General features: G+C 35.7%; 2 protein-coding genes across 2 annotated transcripts; one reads left to right on the top strand and one right to left on the bottom strand.

The window, feature by feature from the left end:
- Window positions 1-53: 53 nt before the first annotated feature.
- On the bottom strand, window positions 54-10,402 carry LOC123548670 (D-aspartate oxidase-like). Its single transcript, XM_045336144.2, has 11 exons — window positions 10,174-10,402; window positions 6,915-7,147; window positions 6,152-6,272; window positions 4,367-4,449; window positions 3,987-4,052; window positions 3,271-3,325; window positions 2,932-3,033; window positions 2,359-2,420; window positions 1,875-1,992; window positions 845-943; window positions 54-394 (listed from the first exon to the last, which is right to left on the bottom strand). The coding sequence occupies exons 2-11, from the start codon at window positions 7,109-7,111 to the stop codon at window positions 278-280; spliced, it is 1,020 nt and encodes a 339-aa protein (XP_045192079.2). The 5' UTR covers window positions 7,112-7,147; window positions 10,174-10,402; the 3' UTR covers window positions 54-277.
- Window positions 10,403-14,598: 4,196 nt separating this feature from the next.
- On the top strand, window positions 14,599-21,766 carry LOC123550062 (cytochrome P450 1A1-like). The gene is made up of 3 exons (XM_045338503.2): window positions 14,599-15,940; window positions 20,145-20,399; window positions 21,013-21,766. Exons 1-3 carry the CDS (start codon window positions 15,310-15,312, stop codon window positions 21,639-21,641), a joined length of 1,515 nt encoding a protein of 504 aa, XP_045194438.2. The 5' UTR covers window positions 14,599-15,309; the 3' UTR covers window positions 21,642-21,766.
- Window positions 21,767-25,769: the final 4,003 nt, after the last annotated feature.

Raw genomic sequence — 25,769 nt, forward strand, 5'->3', positions numbered from 1 at the left:
AGGGAGTAATACTGGGCCTCTACGCACGGCAGAATATCAACACGAATATGAAACTGTTTTCACTTTCCTCACATTGCCGACAGTTTATTGGGGTAAAAAGAATAACAATGGGGAAAGCATAAATTACAAAATAAATAACAAATGAATATAACAATAAAGCTGAAGAACTATCTGTTTATGATCAAATTCTTCAATATTCTTATTGTTTCGTATTTCAATCTCATCGCACTTGCGGGTAAAAGTAACTTCTAGTGGTATCTAAATGAATTAAAGTCTATCAAAGTTTCGATCCAGATTTTGAGGACAGTATTTCAGCAGCGAGTTTAGCAGCATAAACTGCAGTGCCCCAGGATAAGCCGATACCTTGTGAACTATGTCCGTAGTTGTGAACTACCTGTTAATGAAAAGTAACAAAACTGAAGAAAAGTAACAAAATTGAACAAAATCGTATTTCATTCTATAATATTACTGCTGTTTACCCCAGGTTAAGTTAGCTTAGTTAATTTTGGGTGAGGGGGTGGCATGACTACCTTTTTCAGCCTGGGGGTATGATTTTTGAATAAGTCATGTGTTTCTCTTGCAGTATGGCAGATTTACTGGCATCCTCATCCGTGAGATATTGGGGTAACAAGTTGGTGGTATTGGTCTAGAGTCTAGAAACATCTTTTAAGTTTATTGATCACCGTAAGAACTTCTGAAATATGACCATTGATCCATCATCAGACAGAGAAGCATTTACTGATAACAGTGTTTACAATAACAAATTTAATAGCAATCGTTTCTATCAGGATCTAAAAGGATTATACCCGTACTATTTGACAAAAAAGCCTCTTAGACAACTTACTGGGAGTCTTTTGTTCCCAAAATGGCACACTTCCGGTTCAAGACGAATTCTATCTCTACCAGGTCGTAACCCCACCCACTCATGGTCTACTTGTGCTCCCTGCAATAAATTGGATTTTAGTTCAAGTTTATCATATATTTCATTCGGAACACAATCTTCATAATTATCGTAGAGATTAAGGTTATCTCACTTATGCAATGAACAAACCAGGCATACTAGATATATTTCTAAAATTCATATGCATTGTACACACCGTCTGACTCAATAGTTTCAGGTTTCGTCTGTGTAAAAAACGTATTTTGACGAAGAATTCAAAAGGTTCACAAAGTTGGAAGGCTATAAAACTGAGTTTGGATATCAGTTCCTGAATGCAAACTTACGATTGATCTATTCGGATGCTGTGGTAGGAAGGGATGAAGTCCTACGCCTAGGCTTTTAGACACGTTTCCAAACTTGACTTAAAACACAGATTCAATATTACAAAGCTGAATTTTGTAAACCAGACTCGGTGTTTTTTGGTACAGACTTGAAATTGCCGAATGTCAAAGGTGTATTTTGTTTGTCCGGACAAGAAAGGTATATATTTTAGTCACAAATAGTGACATATTATAATATATTAATAAAAATGTATAAGTCTAAGAAAAGTATACGTTTTACCTATCAGACAGCGTTTGTTTGTTTGTTTTTTTTTCGATATTGACAACATGGCTACAATGACAACATTTATGATGTGATATCAAGAAATATCAGCAAGGTAAAAAATAATAAAATCAATGAAATATGCATATGTAATGAACCATATCAGTAAATCAATATCAGGGATAACACAAAAAAAAGGGAAGACTTACTTTTGGGTGATTTTTGATGGTTGTATTTGGATTGTAATATAACCAACTGCGAATGGAAAATGCGCCTTTGTTTTAGAATGGTCAGTTACAAGCGATTAACCAATTTCACGATATTAAAAACAAAAAGCATTTTAGAAAGTTTGGTAACAATTTATATTAAGAATGTATGGGATTCTGCCTACTTTCACGTTAGGACACAATTTTTCACATCCTTCAATAATGTTTTTGGTATCGCGCGGATCCACATCGAGGCTCGTGTTGCCAACTTGTCTCACTGTGCCAAGTCCAACAAGGTCTTCCCTGTAATTGTTCGTGTTATATTTATATATTATATCACAATATGTTATATAAATAACCATTTCCAAGAGAAGAATAAGTAGTATGAACATACATTGTTAGTTCTGATAATAAGTAAAAAGAAATGGCGAAAAAAACCGACTTATAAATATTAGAAGACAAAAATCTTAATTATAACGGACGTGAAGGTCAATTATGAAAAAAAAATCTCAGAAGCGTTAACCAGAAGATACCAGAAATACAAGATACAAAAGTTTTACGAATAATCGGGTACAAAATTCTTTGTCTTGTTAGATGAACACAAAGAATCGATCATAATGACCTAATTCACATGTAACATATCGCACCTTCTGAACAGGAATCACTTACCCAGGTATTATATATGTTTCACCGTCAGTTAGAAACCAATGTTTGATCCACGGTGCTCGCACCTACAACAGAAAAAAATAAGCACACTCTTCATGTCGTCCATGTTTCCTGTTAAAATTTTCAGTCAAGATGTCTAAGCTTGTATTTTGTCTTAAGGTAGTTGATTAGTATTGACACTCGACAATTTCCATGTGGTTACGTATTATTGTTAGGCAATGCGGCATTTTTCGGACGTAAATATACCTCAACATGCGCACGCCTTTCCGTAAAGGTCGGAATATGCCGACATATCGTTCGGAGACTGGAGAAACTACGGTAATTTTTATCTGAGATGATATGAATAAGATATATAAAAAAGTAAATTTATTCAAGGTTCATATCCTTTTTGGATATCTACTCCTTTCTAGATTATAATTATCATTGTATATATACATGTAATATACTTGTAATCAAGTGTAAGTATTTAAATCTGACAAACATAGTACTGCTTGAGATCGATTCAAGAGAAAACTGTGAAGCTAATAGGAATGTTTACTCAACATTTCTCGTGCATGAAGAGAAAATATAACATACCCTGACAATGTGTCCTCTTGTTGGGTGAGTTCGAGTATCACTGACCAAACGTCCGCTGCCGGGACCACAGCAGTTCATTACAACATCATACTGTTCTGAAAGCTGCGCATGTGTGTCTTTTTTCATTATTAAGTATGCAAGCAGAATAATTGTTAACACAAGAAAAACAGTTCTTTAAGCTATGTATAATTAGGGAAAACGAGAACAAGAAAAGGCTAGTCGAAAGTGACTACTATTTATTTGACTTCTTCAAAGATTTTAATATAACTAAATTCTTTTTATTTCATTAAATCTCCTAGCGGCTGATTACTTGAATGAAAGAATTCATGGTATCAGTACCTCTCCTATACTATTTACATGCCTTTTCTCAAACATTCCGCCATTTTGCTCGAACCTGTTACAAGAAAACTAAATCAACGTTCACACTACAAGTTACTGCATTGATTTGAATTTTACACAATTTCTAAAACTTGATACTATTCAGTTATTTTATGGCTACACAACTTAGAAAACTTGCAATTATACTCAGGTTTCAGTTTTTAAAATAAGACTGTATATCAAATTTTTTTTTAAAATAGTCATTGACTAAATAGGTGTTGGGTTATTCAATTATAAACCAAGGTAAAGTCGAAATTCAAAAGATCCTGCACACCCTCTCCCAACTCTCTCAAAGCTCCTTACCTGTTTTCTACACCTTAAGTTAGAACTGACATCTAATGATCAAATTCCAGTCTCTACTAAAGAAAATTTCCAAAATGAGCCGTGCCATAAGAAAACCAACATAGTGGGTTTGCGACCAGCATGGATCCAGACCAGCCTGCGCATCCGCGCAGTCTGGTCAGGATCCATGCTGTTCGCTTACAGTTTCTCTAATAGTAATAGGCTTGAAAGCGAACAGCATGGATCCTGACCAGACTGCGCGGATGCGCAGGCTGGTCTGGATCCATGCTGGTCGCAAACCCACTATGTTGGTTTTCTCATGGCACGGCTCAGATCATTTTTATGTAAGTGTGCAGTCTGTAACTGATATCCGATATAAAAAGCAAAGCGTTTACCTTTTTTGAAGCCACGTCAAATATTTTCTCATATAAATTATTACAGTGGTCACACGATATCCAGTTCTGAAATGAAACATTTTTTTTTGTGCTCTACATAATGACAGAAAGCACAGAACAATTTCGTCATTACTGAATTGTTTCTGATATTTATTTAAAGTTGATTAATATTAATACCAAAATCCCTATATTTACGATATTGAAAAGAAATAAATACAACATATGTATTAAAGACCGTTGAACTTCAAATCAACATATGTCTGAGGCGTTTAGCACTCAAATCTGTGTAAAAATCACTAACAGTGTAGGACGGGATTACATTTTGATACTGGTTTTTAATTCAGGCTTTCAGTTACTTCATAATATATATAGACACCAACCGGAATTGCTGAAAGCCGAGGTCGTTCAGCTCTGACCTTGACATTTCTTGACTGTTGAACACAAACTCCTGATACAGGGGGTCCTGTGAAATGTCAGAAAATGTTAAAATACTATTGTTTTTTTTTTATTCTTTTGTTTCAAATTAAATGTAGAACCCTTAAAATCCTGTACAATATAGTTTTCATGACACAGTGTAAAATTCTATTAAACACTCACGAAATAAAATTTGATACTAATAACAATGATATTAACTAAAATAGTAGCAATCAAATAACTCTTTATTTTACAAATCAAACAATAGACCATAAAACATAAAATACGATGAAAGTCTTATTTCCAATGAGACCTTCAAACACAACAAAATATACTCAATCTATTAAAAGTAATTCCTCGAGCATTTTTTAAATACAAGAGCTGTTTTATAAAACATATGCCACCTGATGGTCTGTTGGATGAAAGTGGGTATGAAATTTTGCATGAAATGACCTTCACCTTTGACCAAATGACCTAATGAACAGTTGGGGTCATCTATTGACTACGGGCAACAATACTAAAAACATTGATTGCCAAGCGTTCTTTAATTACTAGTATTAAGCAGAAACCGTTTTACGTCTAGGTCACTGTAACCTTGTAATGACCCTTGACCGACTGGTCTACGACTACAGGTAGTCATTTTGGAAGGTGTGTCGACTTTAGACCAATGCGCTCAAGTTTGACGAGTTGGGCCAAAGTGTTATTTAGTTATTGAGTGGAAACCGTTTTCACTCTCAAGATTAATGTGACCTTAACCTATGACCTACTCGCCCCATGGAGCAACAGTTGTCATCTACTGGCCACAGGCAATCTCCTCTGTAATTTGCTGAAGTTTGGCAGTGGTCTACAGTTCTTAAGCGGAAACCATTTTCAGTCTCAAGGTCACAGTGACCTTCGACTTGCTGCTCCCCTCCTCCTCGACCCCCACCCCCAAAAGATAATTCCCCCTTGACAGCCCCTTTCCCAAAAAAGGAGGTTTTTTTTACAGAACTCTGTCAATCATCCTATGAAGTTTGAGCATTTGAAAACCAAGCGTTCTCTTGTTCTTGATCGGAAACCAGATTGTCTACCGACAGTCCAACCAAAAATGAGCAAACCAATGTGCTAGCTTAAATTCCTTGTATACATGTACTTGTGGGTATATTTGCCTATATCTCCATACCAGAGTAACAAAACATTTGCTTTAGACAATTTGTCATCATATCTTCTTTACAGATATCTTAGGCAACTGATTTTATTTTCTGATCTGGCATGTACACGATAGATTGTGAATCACTTTGTAAACAACATGGACAGTAAAATGCATAAAGCTACTTTTGAAAGATAAGAACATGTCTGAACAGGCACATGAGAATTATTCTAGCTGATCGTTTTTGAAATTATGTGCCTCTGTTAATATCTGACTTACTTCACGACATAATATAATGTTAAAAAAGCTAGACTTTAGGCTCGATTTTGTGAAACGTTTGATTTCAAATTTATCGATTTGAGTTCTGAGGCAAGTATCTGACTGGTTGCTTCGGCACACAACTTGAAGTTGGCCAATGAAAATTATCCGAGACTGGTCTAGAAATATTTCATATCAAGTTTGATTCTTAGCATTCTTTATACAAGACAGGTCTATATGCTCAAGTTTTATTACACTAGATCAGCACTTGATAGGTTGATTCAGATGTACTTTTTTGAAATTGACCAATGACAATAGTCTGGACCCTAAACTGGTTTAAAACATTTGAACATGTAAATCTTACCTCAGCAGAAAGGGGCTTGTTGATAAGATGGTATCCACTCATTATCATTGTCCCAATATCGCCAGCTTCCGGGCTTAGTGCTAATTGTCTGTAAAACTTCCATGATTCTCGACACCAGTTTCTGAGATCAAGAACAAAATATTATAAAGTAAACCTGGTATAGCACCTAACCCAAGCAATTGATTTTTAACAATCAGTATCCCTCGGTTATTACAGATAGCTGTTTACCGGAATTTGACGAAAAAGACCGTGATGTTGATACTGGATTTCTGAGAATATTTTTGATCAGATGGTAAATTGAAACTGGTTTTCAAAGTATGTTTGTTGAAGATAGTGTCCGTATCTATAGTGTCATTCTGAAACTGTGACAGAATATATTCAATTTGTACCGACGATATGTTGTATGCATTGTAAATGAAAATGAATTTCTGCATTTATCTACATTTTATGGGCCGCTGACAAATATCATAAATTGATTTGCTGGAAGTTTTCAAAGCATCTGGTATTCTTGGCACTGTGCCAGCTATATTCATGATTAGACCACTTAACCAGAGCTTTAAAAACGGTAAGAAAAGTCAATCCTGATGTGTTCTTTTTTATTTTAAGTGCGATGTTTAAATTTACCAGAGAGAAGAAATTCTGTTATCGTAACCATTAGAAGACTAATGTGATACATAAGTAATGTAAGTTGTAAATGTCACCATGTGTTAGAAAATAAAATAATGCAATCGAATAGTAAGCTAACTTGCGGCGGTTTATTTACCTGAGGTCGTCGACAGGAACATTAGGCGATGCCAGCCTGGACGGTATAAACATTCCACCAGCGCCGTAACTTGTCGTGTCTTCGAAGAACTTGTCCGCAATCACAGTTACTCGTGCACTAGGTATAGACTGCTGCACGTTGATGGCTGTAGACAGTCCTACCACACCAGCACCCAGCACTGCTATATTTACGCTCATTCTAGGCGGCTATAGTAGTCAAATGTACCGTTTAATCTAAAAAAGAAATGTAAATTCAAATAATGTTCACATATACTTTACATGCAATGTCTTATTTATTTTATTGCGAATAACTTTGTTTTCGGGTCCGCAGTATTAAATTCCATTTCTTTCTTCTGAGCTAAAATTCAATTGAAAGATAGTTATCAGTTAGAACATATTTTTATTAAATGGATCAGAATTAATGCAATAATATTGATAACTTCCGAAAACAAACGAATTGAAAACAAAATGAAATGGTTGAACCGCTCACTATAACAAAACGTGTCCATATGTCAACAAACAACTCTTGGATTTTATAAATAAGTTTCACACAAAAGGTCAAATATTTGAAACCTGGATAACAATAGGAAGGTATCATATACATGTAACTTAAGATGAATTAGTGGAAGCTTCGATATTTTGCATGTACCTCAGCTCACTTTGGAAATAAACATTCTGTGAGCATCATGTCACAGCGTATCCCCGAGCTCATTATCTAAGATATATACGGTATGATATATAATTACTGACTCGCAGGAGCATTTGCCACTTTATTTGAATTTCCAGGCCGATAAGCGTGTCTAGATAATTTTACTTCTAGTTATTTTCACTATTAACAATACAGAAGAAGAAGAAGAAGAAGAAGAAGAAGAAGAATCTTTATTATGCAATAAATCAAACAAGATCCATCAGCATATCTTCAATATACATACAAAGTAATAAATATAACATGTATGGCAAGATAGCAGATATGTAAATACAAGTTTAACAATTGTTTCAGTAATTCATAGGTATCAGTAATAACAAAGCTTTGGAAAGACAATTGTGATAGCCCAAGCATGTGTATTAGCTATTTAAACATGGCAAGATAGCAGATATGTAAATACAAGTTTAACAATTGTTTCAGTAATTCATAGGTATCAGTAATAACACAGCTTTAGAGAGACAATTGTGATAACCCAAGCATGTGTATTAGCTATTTAAACATTAGAGTTTATCTATTTAGATACCTCCTTTTTTTCAAAAGCTTTAAAGATATACGTTGCGAGATTATGGGTATCTTTACTATTTTCATTAATAAATAGTTGCAAACATTTAAAATAACTTGGATGGTGCCAGAAATACTTCCTAATATACTGTTTTCTTAAATCTACTCCTGACATTCAATGGCAAAATGATACTCGTCTTCTAATATGTGACAGTTAGTACAAATTCTATTTTCATAAGGTATATTATTTGGACGGCTCCATCTACCACTCTCAACAGCCAATCTATGCGATGACAACCTCAGTCTTGTTAATGCTATTCTGAACTTCCTTATATTTATTACTGTTAAGTAATTACTGAAACTGAAATCAAATATATTCTTGTAAAATAGTGCTCGACTGGATTCATTTATAGATGTGTTCAAATCCTGTATGTAAATGTCCCTAAGACGCTGTTTTAAAATATTAAGAAAGACCTTTGTGTCTCCTACACTCTGAGCAAGCCAAACATGATAGAATCCTAATTTTGATTACAAAAATTTCACCTTGGAGACCCAGTTTATTTGCGAGGATTTCGATCTATAAAATTTTTCAAAGAAATATATACTTGTTTAGTGTAATTAACCTGGTCACAATTGCTAATTTTCAACCAGTACTTTATAATATTATAATGTCTATCTGTTACTAAGTTGTATCTTCCTGTTCCCGCATAAATAAAACTGTTCTGTATGGTAATTTTCACCCCGAGTAACCTTTTACAGAAGCTTAGATGTGTTCGTTCTACTTGTAAACCTTTATTAAAACCCCAAACTTTACTTGAATAATTCAAAATTGGAATGATGAGTTTATCAAAAAGATCTAATGTATGTTTTGGCCCTATATCTGTAAACTTGTAAAGATATTTATTCATTTTAAAAATTGCCTTAAGTGCCTGTCCTGAAAGCATTTTGTCAGTCTCATTAAAAGAGCCACCTGAGGTAAATAAGATACCAAGATATTTAAATTTACTCACTATTTCTAACTGAATATTCTTATATCTGAGACTGATATTATGGCTTAGCCTTCCCCCTTTTCTAAATATCATAACTTATGTCTTTTCTGTATAAACAGTTAGTTTCCATCTATCACGATATTCGGCTAAAACGTTTAAAGATTCTTGCAGATCATGTGCTGTTTTCGCAAATAAAATGATATCATCTGCATATAACAATAAACAATTTTTATGCTACCAAGTCTATCCCTTCAATGCCTTTCAATAAAAGGTATCTTCAATATCATTTAAAAATATGATAAATAGAAAGGGAGACAAATGTATAAGGCCATAGACACTCTGGGTGGGAAACTATTGCCCCTAACCTTTAACCTCGCCATCACCGCCAGCCCGAACTACTACGCACATGTATTACCTGTAAATATTAAATCATTCAACAGATGTAAAACTTATCTGAGCTAGTTTAACCCTTACCCTGCTATATTTCTATAATGAACTTGTCAATCTTTCAATTTGGACGGTACCATTAACTGTTAAAAGGGGTGCTTACCAAAAATATACTGACTTAATGGCGAACAATGCAGACCATAATCAGACTTCACGGATGTGCAGGCTGATCTTGGTTTGCACTGGCCGCAAAGGCAGAATCACTTGCTGCCAGCCAGCTAAGGGTTAAAAAAGATTAACGAATAATGTGAATAGTGTCTGCGTCGGGATCTAAAACGGTTATGTGCATAGTCTGTGCAGATATCCCCAATTGTCATTTAAATACACGTACTGAAATTCATTTATGTAGCCATTCTCTTTTGAAATATACGACACGCAAAAATTTATGATATATTCTTACATAAGGACTGGTGCCGGAGTACCCCTATAGCCTTTATATATTATACTTTACTCACGTTCACACCAGATAATTTCTGCAAAACATCTTTTGTTGCACTTGTTCACCTTGACTACAGGCATGTTTGCAACAACCTTCCACGTAAAGTACAAGAATCATACACGAGAAAAACAGAACTGACAAAGAAAGATGTGAATAAAAGAAGATACCCGCTACTTACATTCAGGCAACTTATATCCCGCACCGATCCAGTAACAAAACTATCTCATTAAAAAATCTTCCAACGTACTCTCAGCGTTATCGATTGCAATCTACAGGTTTATCGCAACAATGATTTTCATATGTGAAATAATATTTACGTATATAGGAGAGTACAATTATATGTGTATGTTTTATAAAACGAAATACAATGTATATCAAAATCTAACAATGAATCATATGTGTCATTATTGTTGATTAGAAATAAATGTTACAACAGCGGTGCAGTTGGATTAAAGATATAGTATGTAACAATCATATTTATGTTTTTCCACAGTGTCTTACATGAGTGCAAACTTTTCCGGATGTTGCGGGTGTTGGTTGATATTTTCCGCTGTTTGTGAATGAGAGTGGTTATGCTAATTTAGATATAAGAAAAAAGAGTTCAGTCAGGACTCACAGTCTACAGTTGATTTATTAATACCAATTGATATTAGTCTAGTACTACTCGTAATGAAATCCATTAAAGATAATTATAACGGAACCGCGATACCTGTGATAGATCTAGTTATATTTCGTTAACGAGAATTTATCAGTATAAGTATGTGAAAACATGCACAGCCATTTGAATAACTTCCGGCGACGTGAAATGTTCAAAATAATTAAATGAAAGGTTGCTCAGACAAGCAAGTAAGGCCCGGAAACGTGAACTTGAACTGATCAGTATAATTTAGAGACAGGTGAGTAACTTCTGGAAATGTTAACTGTTCAATATGTCTTATTGAAAAGGTTTGTCAGATGGTTGAGTAACTTCATGAAACGTGAACTGTTCAGAATAACTTACTGAAGGTTGCGCAGACGAATAAGTAATTCCCGAAAATGTGAACTGCTCAGTGTAACTCAATTAACAAATAAATTATAGCAAAAGGGTGCTTAACACTTATTTATACACGATGGGCGGTTATACGTCAGGCATAATAATTTCACGAGGGCGCAGCCCGAGTGAATTATTTCGAACGACGTATAACCACCCGAGTGTATAAATAAGTGTTAAAGCACCGTTTTGCTATAAATCATTTCGATTCTAATATGAATTTATTGTAAAAATTTAGATCAAATATGAGAGAACTGTTTCTTCGCGCATGCATGGCGCCAACTGTTAGGTCGTCACGCTCTTTGTTTATGCACGCCAGGACCGGAAATGGTAATACGACTTGCGGAAGAGTTCAGTTTGGGCGCAAAAGATGTGAAGTGTTCTGTTCAGTGAAACACAGTGATCACCGGCGTTATCATTGTTGAAATTAATTACATCTTCATATGCATGTACAGACTTATTTGTGCAGTTTTAACAGTGGAAAGTTTTTATCATATACAAACACAATGAAGGTCAACATCCCAACTGAAAGTAAAAACTAAAACGTTATCAAATACATATTTGAACGTTGATTTCTGCCGTCGAAGTCGAATCGCCGTGTTGATTGAACAAATATACAATATGACAGCTGTACAAAAAGTGCACCGGAACAATTTTTTTTATTCAGGCCTACACAAAATTTCGACAAAATTTGTTGAGTTAGCGATCTTTATTTGTCTCGCATCACAAAACCTCCTCGTAACTGAACGTCCGAAAGCTTAACACATTAACCGTTGACAAATTTGCTTTTAACAAAGTTAACTCTCTTTAAGTATTATATGAGCCGTGCCATGAGAAAACCAACATAGTGGGTTTGCGACCAGCATGGATCCAGACCAGCCTGCGCATCCGCGCAGTCTGGCCAGGCTCCATGCTGTTCGCTAACAGTTTCTCCAATTCCAATAGGCTTTAAAAGCGAACAGCATGGAGCCTGACCAGACTGCGCGAATGCGCAGGCTGGTCTGGATCCATGCTGGTCGCAAACCCACTATGTTGGTTTTCTCATGGCGCGGCTCATATGTTTTATCTTTTACATGCCATTTTTCGAGCCACAGGTATATGTATTCAGCTCTCCTCTATAGATCTTGTTCATAGGAACACAATCTTTTATCGCTGGTATATGATTTGCTACGAAATAAAAGACAAATGTATATGTGCGATTGTCAAGACGACGAGCCCGTCCCTAAGGGATTGCAATTACTCTCATTCTGGATTGCAATTCATCCTAAAACTTTTTGCACCTCTACTTTCGTCCCTTAAAGTAATCAATGCACTCTTTTTCAACACCTATAATATTTCTACAGCTGTAAATTTTATGCATTTTTACAGCTGAAACTTTTTCATTCTTACAGCTGTAACTTTTTACAGGTGTAGCTCATTTGCATATTTCGAACTGTTTTACAGTCGTTTTACAGCTGTAGATTGAAATCTAAAGCTGTAAAATCATTGTTGTTATATAAAATCTGTAAATTTGAAATAAGCATGACTGTTATTTTGAACAAAAATACAGGTCTTTTACAGCTGTAAAATTTCGTACTGGCTGTGTTGCAATTTCAACTTTTTTTTTATTATAACAAGTTTCCCTCAAGTATAAAATGCTGTAAAATCGAGACAATTCCAGCTGTCAGCCTTGTTCGAAATATCGACGGCCCCTCATAAAATATTTGAAAAATTGCTGAAAAAAAATACTCGCGCAAATGTTTGTCCTCCTTCCAAGGGACGTTCAGAAAGTTGTAACTTAGACGGAAAAGGTTCCCATTCAAGTTAATACTTTAAACAGAGCCACCAGTTGCCAGTAAGACACATTAATACGTGAAAATCGTGCCATGTAACTAAAAGGGGTGGGGTGACAATTCCTTATCTCAAAATGTTACACTAAGACCTATGATTACAAGAAGAACATTTGGAACAATAAGATGAAAATTATTGGCAACGAGTTATTCCGATATTAGTGAACGACTCGCTTCTACTTTTTTCATTGGCACTTTCGGACCTTCAGTTCTTATGCCGCTATTTTATCTAGCGTGCCTTAGAAACATGAAAATTTCGACTGAATGCAGGAACTACATACTAAATTGCAGAAGAGGGTAAAATAAGATATGGCGATGTTGAGATATGGTACAAGGAAAGGATGAAAGATTACGACCCTTTATTTGTCTGCTTGAGACTAGACCTGTGTAGACTTAACTTGGTTGTGACTAGCTTTAACATTTCAATCATGGACTAAATGTCTGTATTAAACATCGCTATTATTATTATGCCATATAAATGAAATTTGAAAATACATGAAGTAAATAAAAAGCGGGCCTAATATCTATCTACTTATTGATGAGTAGTACTGATAATGAAAAGGGCTATTCAACTGTTTGATAAGTTAACCAATCATATAATGTCTTTAGTAGACTTGTTGTTGTTGTTATTTTAAGTCATAAAGACGTATCTGAAGCAAAATAATTCAAATAAGGTTGTGTTAAAAATGATTGTATGTTTTAGCTATAACCTAAATTTTAAAAAATGCGGTTTTTATTTTACGACATTGCTATGAAATTACAGTACATTATTGAACGCCCCACTTCCTATCACAGTCATGGTCTAGTTACTGACCAACGCATGTTTAACAACAGATGTTTTTGACGGCATCATTAGCGTACGATGTCCTCATTTTTCACTTTATCTGTTTACAGTGTATCGGTCAAATTGTCAGAGGTGGGCACTAACCTCACCTTAGTTATATAAGCTAGGGTATGTGACATATGATACACATAGAGACAATCGTCTACACAGGGGTTAATTCATTAAAAAAACTGTACGAGAAAATGTCAAATGCAGTACATATTTAATATTCATAGTGACACTCATACGACTGAAGTCTACGACAGAGTAGCATATAAAGGAACAAACCCTGGTCACACATTACAATATCAAAAGTTTTAGAATAAATATCAGTCTTGTATAAGATTTTGTTTGTTTGTTTGTTTGTTTTGGGTTTAACGCCGTTTTTCAGCAGTATTTCAGTCATGTAACGGCGGGCAGTTAACCTAACCAGTGTTCCTGGATTCTGTACCAGTACAAACCTGTTCTCCGCAAGTAACTGCCAACTTCCCCACATGAATCAGAGGTGGAAAACTAATGATTTCAGACACAATGTCGTTTATCAAATAGTCACGGAGAACATACACCCCGCCCGAGACCGACGCCCTACGTACTGAGCTAAGCGGACGGGTCTTGTATAAGATGATATTCTACCAGTATGGTGTAATCTGCAAGTAAATTCCTTAAGTTTTAAAGCAAAGGCATTACATTTCTACTTTAAATCATTTAATGTTGTGGTGTCGGCATATTTTTTGGCCAAAATGACTATTTTGTAGGGATATGAATTCGTAGATTTCAACCTCTAAAGATAAAATAAATAAGACTTGCCTTCTTCATTTTTTGGACGGGGGGGGGGGGGGGGGGGGGGGGAGAGGGTATCTTGGATTAACACAAGTATTATCTTTCGTACTGACAACTCACGTGTTTCTACATATACAAAATACAAAAAGGGAATATTGAATAAAGAACTCTCAGATGTACTTTGAATTTTACTTTTTATTTACAGATAGCAACTGCTAAATTTCGCTAAAATACTGAAATCTGGAGACATCCGCTTACAACATAAAGTGCACTTTCCAACGGCTGAATTTGTAAACAAAACGACAGAAATCTGAAGGTTTCCTTGAAACTTAAAATGCAACGCTTTAATGACACGCTTTGTTCAACTATCTCAAACAATAGAACAATGTCCATTTGAAATTTCTGTGACAGGGGTCATGTTCAATATCTAACTTGGTCTTTCGTTAACACCCCTCCACTATTCAGTGTTCGTTCTACCATTAAATATATTTCAATTTAGAATACTGCCTCTAATGCCCCCTTGTTCGTCTGGAGCACTTTTAAACTTTTGAAAAAATCACGCATGTTGACACGTGAACAGAAAACGTATTATTAGCCCATTGTCATTAATTTGTCTGAAATTTGACGCTATCACGGTCAATGCACTGGTCAAAGTGTCTGTTTTATAACTGGTCCCATTAAATATGCAAAATGACCCATCTTGTTAAGTTTTCTGCTTAAATAGAACGTTCTAATCATAAGAATGCGTATTATGTTAGGCAGACTTGCGAACTGAAATATAATCTTTCTTAGGAATTTGTGAACTTACATTTTGTTTAATTCGATTAAATATATAAAAAAAAAACAATAATTATGTATGCAACAGCGGTCCTAATGGTGGTGTTTGTGCTCGGACTAGTTGTTCTTGGGAAACGCAGAGCGAAAATTGCATCTTCAGCTCCGGGCCCACTTGGGTGGCCAGTTATCGGAAATCTACCTCAGTTAGGGCGCAAGCCCCACAAGGTCTTGACTGACTTACGTGAACGTTATGGCGATGTGTATCAGATCAGGATGGGCTCGTGCCCAACAGTTGTTTTAAATGGCGTGAAGACGATCAGACAGGCGCTTGTAAAGCAGTCGGAAGACTTCGCCGGACGGCCTGATTTTTATTCTTTCAAGTTTATAGCTAATGGAAACAGCATGGGCTTCAGTGACTATGGCGCGAGGTGGAAAATGCACCGTCGAATTGCACAGAACGCATTGGCGTTATGTGCTAACAAGAAATACAATCCGATAGAGGAAGCTATAGTTTCGGAGGCCAAGTTTCTCGTGCAAAATCTGCTGAAGTCGGGTGAGCGGCCCGTAGATCCACACAATGAAATTTACCTTTCTGTAGGCAACATCATATGTGCACTGTGTTTTGGTAAAAGATACCGTCGGGATGATCCTGATTTCCTACAACTGATTAAAAATAACGACGAATTCATGGCATTTGCTGGGGCAGGTACGTAAACTTCATTTGCACAGTGATCATCTAATTACTGCTTGATTCATCCTCTCCGAAACAAGATTTCTCCCTTGAGATTTTTTTTTCATGTATGAGTATAAGATTAACGTCGCACCGACATAATTTAATGTCATATGGCGACTTGCCAGCTTTGATGGTGGAGGAAGACCCCTCCGTGCATTTTATCATCACGGGCACTTGGGTGGAACCGCCGACCTTCCGAAAGGCAGCTTGATGGCTTCATCGCATGAAGAATTCAACGCCCCGAGTAAGGCTTAAACCCACATCGATGAGGAGCAAGTGATTCGAAGACAGCAACCTTGCTACTCGTCCACGGAGGCCCCCAGTTATCACGTGCTACTTTGGATGATTTATATAATTATATACACAAGTACAAGTCTGGCTATATTAAGGCCATATTGTATAGTTCAAGTGTTGGGAGGGACAGCAATTTCAGATGGCAGACTGTTCAAGCATTAAACTATTCTTTGGAAAATCTAATGAAACTAGGAATAACCTTTAACTCAAATAGGCTCTCCCTGATTAGGTGAGGTAGTGCATGGGGCTGGCAACTAGGTTTGAGATAAACAGCATGGAGAGCTTCAGTCAATACCACGAAGATCAAGTTAGCATAAATGTTATTTTTTCAGAATATCTTAATTGCTTTTGCAATTATCCTAGAAAAACAGTTTTGATAGTTTCTTCCTTCTTTAATTGAATCATTTTGGACACCAACACATTTTGAAACTTTGATTTTGAACTGACGTCTGCTGACTTGTTGTAAAACAGCCGGCATATTTCAATAGTTATCATATAAGCAACAGTCTGGCGTTAACTAGTCGTAAAGTTCTGAAAAATACTGATTCATTTGTTTCATAGGCTTAGAAAAAAGTTTTAGCTATAAAATTTATATCATTAAAGATTCCTTAAAGATTACACGAAAATCCAGATATCGACCCTGGAGTCTTTAAAATTGTGTATAATATTTCTTGCAAAATACATGCGTAACGCACGAGAAACCTTGTTATAAAGATTTGATGGATAAATCAATTGGGCTCAAGCATAGTTGCCGTTGGCACACAGCTATATCTGCAACAATATGCTCCGAAAATCTATAAGCTTACCATTACATTTCATCCCTGCGCTCCATCTTACGCCAATTTTATATGTTGTTAAAAGGTAATTGCAATGTTGCAACAAGTGCTTATTTAGAGCGTTATAGCGAGCTTGTTGTGATGTAAAGATTGTTTACGGATCTAGCTATCCATTTTGCACCTGTAGCCTTTATATTGATAACCCTTTCGGCGTTATGATACAATCTCGGGTTACTTCATTCCATATATAATATAGAAATAAAAAACATTTTCATCTTTAATAGTTTAATGAGAAGCTGGTCTGGTACAAATAACAAGCACAATATTAAATTTATGTGAGGAAATTTCAAAATTTTGAAAAATTGAATTTTGCCATGAGGATTGCTCTCTTCAGTTTGTACATGTATATTGAAGTCTTTTTTTCCTTGTTCATACAAACACAGTTTAGAAATAAATAAAAAAATCGAGGGATGAACAGATGGTAAAAATTCAGAAGCATAAAAGATCCAGTTTATCAACACAATTTATACGTGCACGCTGCACTTCCCGTAGCGGTACACGTGCATTTGTTACAGCCATCAGCGTCCATGAATTGTTCGCCTGCTCCGTACATCTTTCCGTTATGCCTGCATACTGTAAAAAATAACATGTATTTTACATTTTATACATTGAATTCCGAAAGGAGACTGCATAAAGTGACCACACTTCCGGAGAGTTTTACGCCTGTAAAAACTCGCAATTTTCGAAGAACTGTTACCTATCTTCGGTTTGGTGCATTAGTGTTAAAATGTCACATAACTAATTAGGACGTAGTTTTCACCAATTGTTTATCTTTATTACTATTTAACTGGCATTTATTTATAAACGGGGACACCTTTCTTCAAAATATTTCAGTATCCGTCGTACGACAAAGCATCTAATGTTGTCAAATCATTCTGTGTTTTGATGATGTACTCATAAACCTTAAAATGTTTAAAACATTTTACGTTCTGTTTATTCAAACTATATGATGGAGTAATGAACCTTTTTTTTAAAAAGGTCACGTTTTTTTGAGGTAAGGTAAGATAAAACCAGATAAGTTTTATTTTAAGTCGGTTAGGCCAAATCCTTACGTGACGAAAATGAACTAGAAAAAATACTTATCTTTTCACAAAACTACAAAGACGATTTTATGCTAACTATGGTGTGGTAAATTAATGATGGTCAATAAATTTCGATCAGATTAAAACACCAAATATTCAGCTTGCTAAACATCCTTTAATTAGATATTTGGCATTTATAATGTTTAAACTACTCTATAAAACTAACTAATTATAAGTATTTTGTTTAGCTTCTTCAAATTCAATGCTAAATGTGGCAAAATTAACCGTGTAGATTTCGAATCTGATTTCAGACTTGGAATAGTAGCGCATTATCATATCTCCTGTTGCATGTTTAAATATATACATGTAAGGTACGTTTCTACCATTAGTAGCCGCAAATTCGCATCATATGAGAACACCAGAAGTGGAATGAATCTCGAGGGACGCCGTTTATTTTTAAATAAACTGAAAATAAACTGAAAAAAATACATACCTTTAGGTGGGCAACCCTTCCTGTGGCACATGCCAGCCCCATTTGCACCACAAATACATTTGTTGCAGTCATCTTGGTAGCTATCACCCTTCTTGTACGTAATACCATTATGAACGCAGACTGCAAAATCGGAATAGTTTTTTGTTATTCCAGAGTAACTATACCACATGTAAACTTCCGGCACATAGTCTCAATACATGGCATTAAGTGTGTTTCCAAGACACTAAAATAAGTCTTTAAACTCAATCCACTCATATTTTTAAAAACACAATCCGCCCATATGCCGGACCCCTTTATTTTCCTATAGGTTTTTTCTTTACCTGAGATGAAACTGACCTTTTTGCGCCCCTCCCCCACCCCACCCACCCCCGTAAGCGATGTTTTCCTGGTCACCACATTGTTTGCTTATTACCACTTTGTTTATATTTTTTGTACTCTTGGGTATATTTCAACGATGCATCATGAACCAATTAAACTTTTCTTGTGCGGAGAGCAAACGCATTAAATGTGGAAATGTTTTATTTTGAGTATTATAAGTATTAAACTATTTTTCTGGTGACTGAATTTACTGCATATTTGTTAAAATATTTACAGCTGTTTCATTCATGGAAAGTTTCATTACAATCTACACATGTATGTCTATTTCACGGTAAGAGTAAACTTTAGATGTCAGTGTCTAAACATGTCTAAATTTCATACATAAAAAGCTGACGAAAACAGGCCCTGTAACGGAAGAAACACTTACCCGACTCCACATACACAACAGCCAATACAAACACCAACACGCAGACGACAAATTGTTTCATTTTAATCTGTAAATAAAATCAAATACAATTTTTAGTGCTAACATTAAAAAGAAGTAAACAGAAAAACTATGTAAAGCAAGCATTTCCTAAGTCGACCAAGGTCAGATGAAAATCGGAGTCTTTATTCAGAATCAATGCAATTATTTGACTGTACAATAAACTTGGTAACAGTACGGTCGTACAATTTAAAGTACAGTATCACTCGTGAACTCCATGTATCTTACAATTTCTGGCGAGTTAAAAGTGACAAGCCTATAGACACCATAGATTAAATTAAAAATGAAAAAAAGAAAAGAAAACATAACAGTTAATCAAAAGAATTCAAACACAGCAACAGTTATAAATACATGTAACTTACATTGTTTTCCTGAACCTGAGGAACGAATACAGTGGACTTGTGTTGGCCTTGCACTATATATAGGGTCTTCAGTATGCCAGTGGTCACTTTGAATTGTCGTTTACACGTGTTCTCTGACAGTTACTTATTACACTTGTCACAAATGTATACACTATATAGTCGGAAACGATGTTTCAACATGTGTTATTAGGGAAACAGCTTGATTCGGACATCAGTATCACAGTTTCACGCTTAATAGACGAGATATAATAATAAATTTCCGGCAACATTTATGCTACCCATACATGTAAGGCCGTTGACATTTTTGTTTATAAAATACATCTTTGTATGACCAATCTGTTACACGATTTTCGTTCCGATTTCTACAGGTAACCCCGTGGACATTATGCCGTGGATGCGACATTTTACGAAAAGGTCTTTTAAGCAGTTCCTGATGATACTGGATACGATGAACAATCTTTGTTTGAAGAAACAACGTGAGCATCTGGATACATATGACCCGGCCTACGTACGTGACATCACAGATGCGTTAATCAAGGCGACTGAAGAAACGACGAATGCAGAGAAAGTGTCTGTCGGACTAACGGACGAACATATTATGACAACATTGCAAGAACTTATTGGTGCGTATTTTCTCCGGTAGGAATTTTAAAACTACATTCCTTCTGACTCCTTATAAAGTCTTTGTCAAGGTTTCCGGTCAAAATCCACAAAGTTCATTTTCTGTATAGATGGATGAAGCTGCACAACTGATGTAAAACACAGAATTATGAACTTGAAGACTTATAAAAAGTTATAAAAACCAATTAGTTATTACGTCGGAGGTAAAGGCGTTTGTTCTACATTCCTTTACTTTACCTATAACCAAGTTTATTCTTTAATGTGTACTAAATTACCAGGACTCAAATATTCAGCCAAGTTACTAAATGCTGCCCTGCCAAGGTCAATAAGAATCAACCAATCAGATACTGAGGATATGAGACTTATCTCCAAACTCTCTTCTCCAACCTTTGACCATGATCCCTGTTTTGGTTTTCTCAGGCTCGATCGTAAGTAATAAATCTGATTTTCAAAAACATTGGCATTCTTAGCTCTACATTGCAATTGATTAATTAATTGATCAATGAAAAAGCTGTATTTTTGGAAAGGTCTTTACAACTCACGTAATTGTTTTGCCAAAGAGCAAGTTTATCAGATATTACTGGAATAAAGTACAGTGTATAATGAATTTTTCAGGCGCTGGTTTTGACACAATAGCGAGTACACTTCAGTGGTCCATTCTCTACCTTATGACAAATCCAGAGTGGCAGGAAAAGGTTCACCAAGAAATACACACCACCTATGGCTCAGACAAAGATCCGGACGTTGCAGATTTATCCGAACTACCATACACTGAAGCGACGATCCTCGAAACTATGAGGCATTCTTGCATTTTTCCATTTGCCCTGCCACACAGCACAACGAAAGATACACATTTAAACGGACATTTTATTAAAGAGAAAACTCTCGTTTTCGTCAATTTATGGTCCGTCAGCCATGACCCAGAGTATTTCAATGAACCGGAACTATACAATCCATCTCGGTTTTTAGACACTTCCGGTACCAGAGTAGATCGGTCAAAACTGGACTTTTTCCTTCCATTTGGTACAGGAAAGAGGAAATGCCCAGGAGAACAGCTGGCTAAGATGGAACTATTTCTATTCTTTACCATCCTTGTACAAAAGTGCAAATTTGAGGTCGTGCCAGGGGAACATCCGGTTGTTGATAGCAAATATGGTCTTACATTAAAGCCCCTCGACTTTAACGTCATTGTACGCGAACGAAATCAGGCAGATCAAGGCCAGGAACCTAATCTGGTAAAGTAAAGTCAGAATTTAAAATATGAGCTGTATGAAAGATAGCAACTCATCTGCCTAGGTTGGAATTATTATCTGTATTTACCAGCTATAATAGTCGCACTACGTCGCAGTGTGTCTGTCTGAGGTTGTATTTCCAGAAATATATCGTATTGTTCTCGTAGATGAAATAATAATTTTATATAGTCGCTTAATGTTGATTTAAATATATTTTGAACATGATAACATAAATCCATATTTAAACATATATCTGCTCTGTTTAAATAAAAACTTTAAGAAAAAGTGTCATTTTTGTGTTACCATGCAACGGATTTGGGGTCTGTAGTATATAAGTGATGTTTCCAATAGTGTGTGCGTTAATGTGCGAGCGTGTGTGTGCGTGTTCGAGCGTTTGGTGTGTGGAAGTGGATTCTAGGGCAAAATATACCTAAAATGATGCAATTTGATATATAATTTGACTAGTTTCTGTCATCTTTTGATAGTATTTTGATCGTTGATAGCTTTTTGATCTGTCTGTGTTCTGATCCCATCGCTTCAGCATTTACAAATACTACTAACATGATGCGAGCGCAGCGAGCTGAGTTTGTTTACTAACATGATTGATGTGACAATTATAAGGTGGAGGACGAATGATTTTAGACACAATGTCTTTTATCAAATCGCCAGGGTAAACATAGGCCCACCCGAGGATCGAACTCACGACCCTGCGATCCGTCGATCGGTGATCTCCCTATTGAGATAAGCGGGCGGGTTGAAATTATTGAATGGATTCAATTTACAGAGGAGTATGATGAAGAGGAAAACAGCGCCAACTAGATGTCTGAAACATTCAACACCATACCATCTACACTAGCAGTGGATCAAAACGCTTTGGACGGCCATAACAATATAATACTGCGGCAAATCCGCCATGTTGCCCAAATTTCTTGTTAGAGATGTAAAGTCCAACAGTTCTAACAAGAACTATACCGCTGGTTAAAAAATGTTCAACTTCTAAATTATAGATATTAGTAATGCTACAAGCGATTTGACAAATCATAATGTGTTGCGGGTATGGAAAGTCAACAGAAGATGATATAGAAAAACATCCAGTAGAAAGAGTTGAAAACAAAAATTGAAATTAATGACAGGAAAATTCAAATTAAAAAGTTGAGACAAATACAAAATCGCGACTATAGCAGATTCTAGAATCTGTCGACATGAGACACTTCTTAACTACTTTTATCTATGAAAAGTACACTCGTATACTTTTACGCTGCCAACATAAAGACCGGAAGAGCTGATTATTTAAAAAGTATCGGTCGTGGGATATTCGGAAAAGTATTCAAAGCAAGATCCATTGTTCTGCCATCTACCGGTTGTAATTAAAGAATGTGACGAAGACTTAACAAACTCTTAAGAAATTTTTGAGGAAGCCAAGATACATGTATTGCATTATCTTCAAGATACATTATACGCGCCTGTTTGTTATGTTCTCTTGTATAAATTATGCAACCAAAATATGGCATTGTCTAAGAGTACGTATGTATGAGGTTGACGTTGGAAAATATGCTATTAGGCCAGTTTATGAATTTCCTTTGGATTTCTGGTAACGTACTGTGATACAGTGTTTCGAAGGTCTGTCTGGACTCTACGAGAAAAATACTTTTGTGCATGGTATAAAAACAAACAAAAATTTATTTGAATTTTCTAAGCATTTTGTAAGAATTAATATATTGATTTTGGGCTCGCTAGGACAAGATCGTTTGATGATTTCTTCTACCTGGCACCGCACGTGAGACGAGATGGTAGAGCTATTAGCATGACATTTAAAAGATAAATCACTGTGCATTAAAAATAATTGTGGTGTCTCGTCCTTATATGTATAGGAGTCCAGATGTGAAAATTTCACCATGAACAGCTGCCACTTTGGTAATTTATTACATGGACTTCTTAGAACGTAAAGACAAGTAACTGTGAACAGTAAAGACATATGGTCTGAGTGTTGTGTTTATGTTTTGTTGAAGGGCATAGAACTTTTATAATTTACTATCATGTTCCTTTAGATTTACTCAAATGAGAATTATTCATCTTTAAAAATAAAAATATCGTAACTTTTTTTTTTGAAAACGTTCGAACGAGCAGAACGAGTAAATTACACATATACAGTAGTTCATCGCAAGTCATTTTAAGTCGTTTATACAATAGGTGGGTACGTCGATTTCGCCCGATTTGCGCTCGTTGCGCGCATCAATTTGATACACCTGTGGGACATACCGAAGAGACCGATCCAAACATCATGGCGCATTTCGGTATACCGATCATGTAATCTGGACAGTCCTGTATTGAATGAATTGAGCCCACCTGGCTGAAAACCAGTTATATACCGGCTTCAGGACAATAAATGTTAATGCTAAAGTGGTACATGGTTGCACATCTATTTAAATGGGTCCGAATTATTTTCGAATATAGCTGAACCAAAGTGGCTGTTTTATGGCGTGTGACTGAACGTGAGCAATAGTGGTAAGAAAAGTGTCTCGTAATCGATCATTTCTTTTTTCTTTTCTTTTTGCTTTAAGCTGAATCTACATTGAAGGATGGCAGTTCCCTTTTTTGACTGACTTTCCACATCTTAGGAAATTCTATTCAAACGTTCATTAGTTTTACACAATATTGCTCATTCATACAAATGGTCACCTCTGCACACACATTGGTTATATGCTTCATTTTATCAATATAGTTAACCAGATTTTTGCATAGAAGTGCCAAATATACGAATCATAAATAATCAAATATAAAATGCATCTCCAATATAGGAATTTTAATCTGACAAAAATACGAAATTCATCGGAAACTGTCAAAAGCGCAAAAGCAATACAATATCTTATGTATTTGAGTTTCTGTTTTATTATCCTCTATTTGTATTTCAATGGTTTGAAATATGCGGTACATTGTTCAGATTATGTTTGATAAATTCGATTTCCCAACTGCTTATTGCTAACTGCTCACTACTCATTAGCAAATTGCTCATTTGCTTTATTATTTGTGCCAAATGCTTATTTGCCAATATGCTATTTGCTAGTTGCTCATATGCCAGTTACAATTCGCTTATATGCTAAATACCATTTACCAGTTGTCGCTTGTTATTTGCCAGTGGCTAAATATTGCCATTTACAGATGCTTTGTATCTATGAACAAAGTTGCAACTAGTATTATAACACGAATGTCTATGGTATAGAGCTTGTGTATAAATCATAGCAGAGTGAACAATGTTTGATCATGTTAGAGTTATGATCTGTACGCTACTTTAAAGAGTGATCACCTACTACCTTATATTAAGGATTAAATTTGGAGTTATATGATATTCGCGGCTGAATTCGACTTACGACTCAAATGACTGGTCCTTAAGAGCTTATCTGTAATAACAGAACATTTAAATAAACTACACGAGAATCTGCACAAAAATTAATCATACACAATACAACGCCCTCGTCTTGGATGTACAGTATTTACTAAAACACTTGAAACCCTCTCGTTCATCATTTTGCAACTTCATGTAAATTAATATGGTTAATTTAAAGGATGCAAATCATTGTAACAAATCGCTAGAAATGACAGCGATTTGTTGAGCAAATAGCAGTTGGCAAACAGCAGTTAGCAAATAAATAATTGGCAAATAGCAAATGGCCAACAGCATTTAGCAACTGAGCAACTGGCAAATGAGCAATTGGCAAATACAATACAGTACATACAGTAAGTGAGCAATTGGCAAATATAATATAGTACATACACTAAGTGAGCAATTGGCAAATACAATATAGTGCATACAGTAAGTGAGCAATTGGCAAAACCCATGTAGTACATATAGTAAGTGAGCAATTGGCAAAAACCATGTAGCAAATGAGTGATCGGCAAGTAGCAAATGTCAAGAAGTAAAGGACAATCGGCATTTGGCGACTGACAAATAGCAATAAGCAATAAGCAGTTGGCAGAACGTATTTAGCAGATGGCTTACTTGAAGCACAGTTGCTTAACTGCATGGCTCATCATGGTCTTCAGAAAATGACAAGTAACATTTAGCACATAGTAATTGGAAAATGGCAACTGGAACGTCCCATTACCCGCATTCCTTCATGTGTAAAAATATCAGTGCAAAGA

Source organism: Mercenaria mercenaria, chromosome 6 (assembly GCF_021730395.1).
Source record: "Mercenaria mercenaria strain notata chromosome 6, MADL_Memer_1, whole genome shotgun sequence".
Lineage (NCBI taxonomy): Eukaryota > Metazoa > Mollusca > Bivalvia > Venerida > Veneridae > Mercenaria > Mercenaria mercenaria.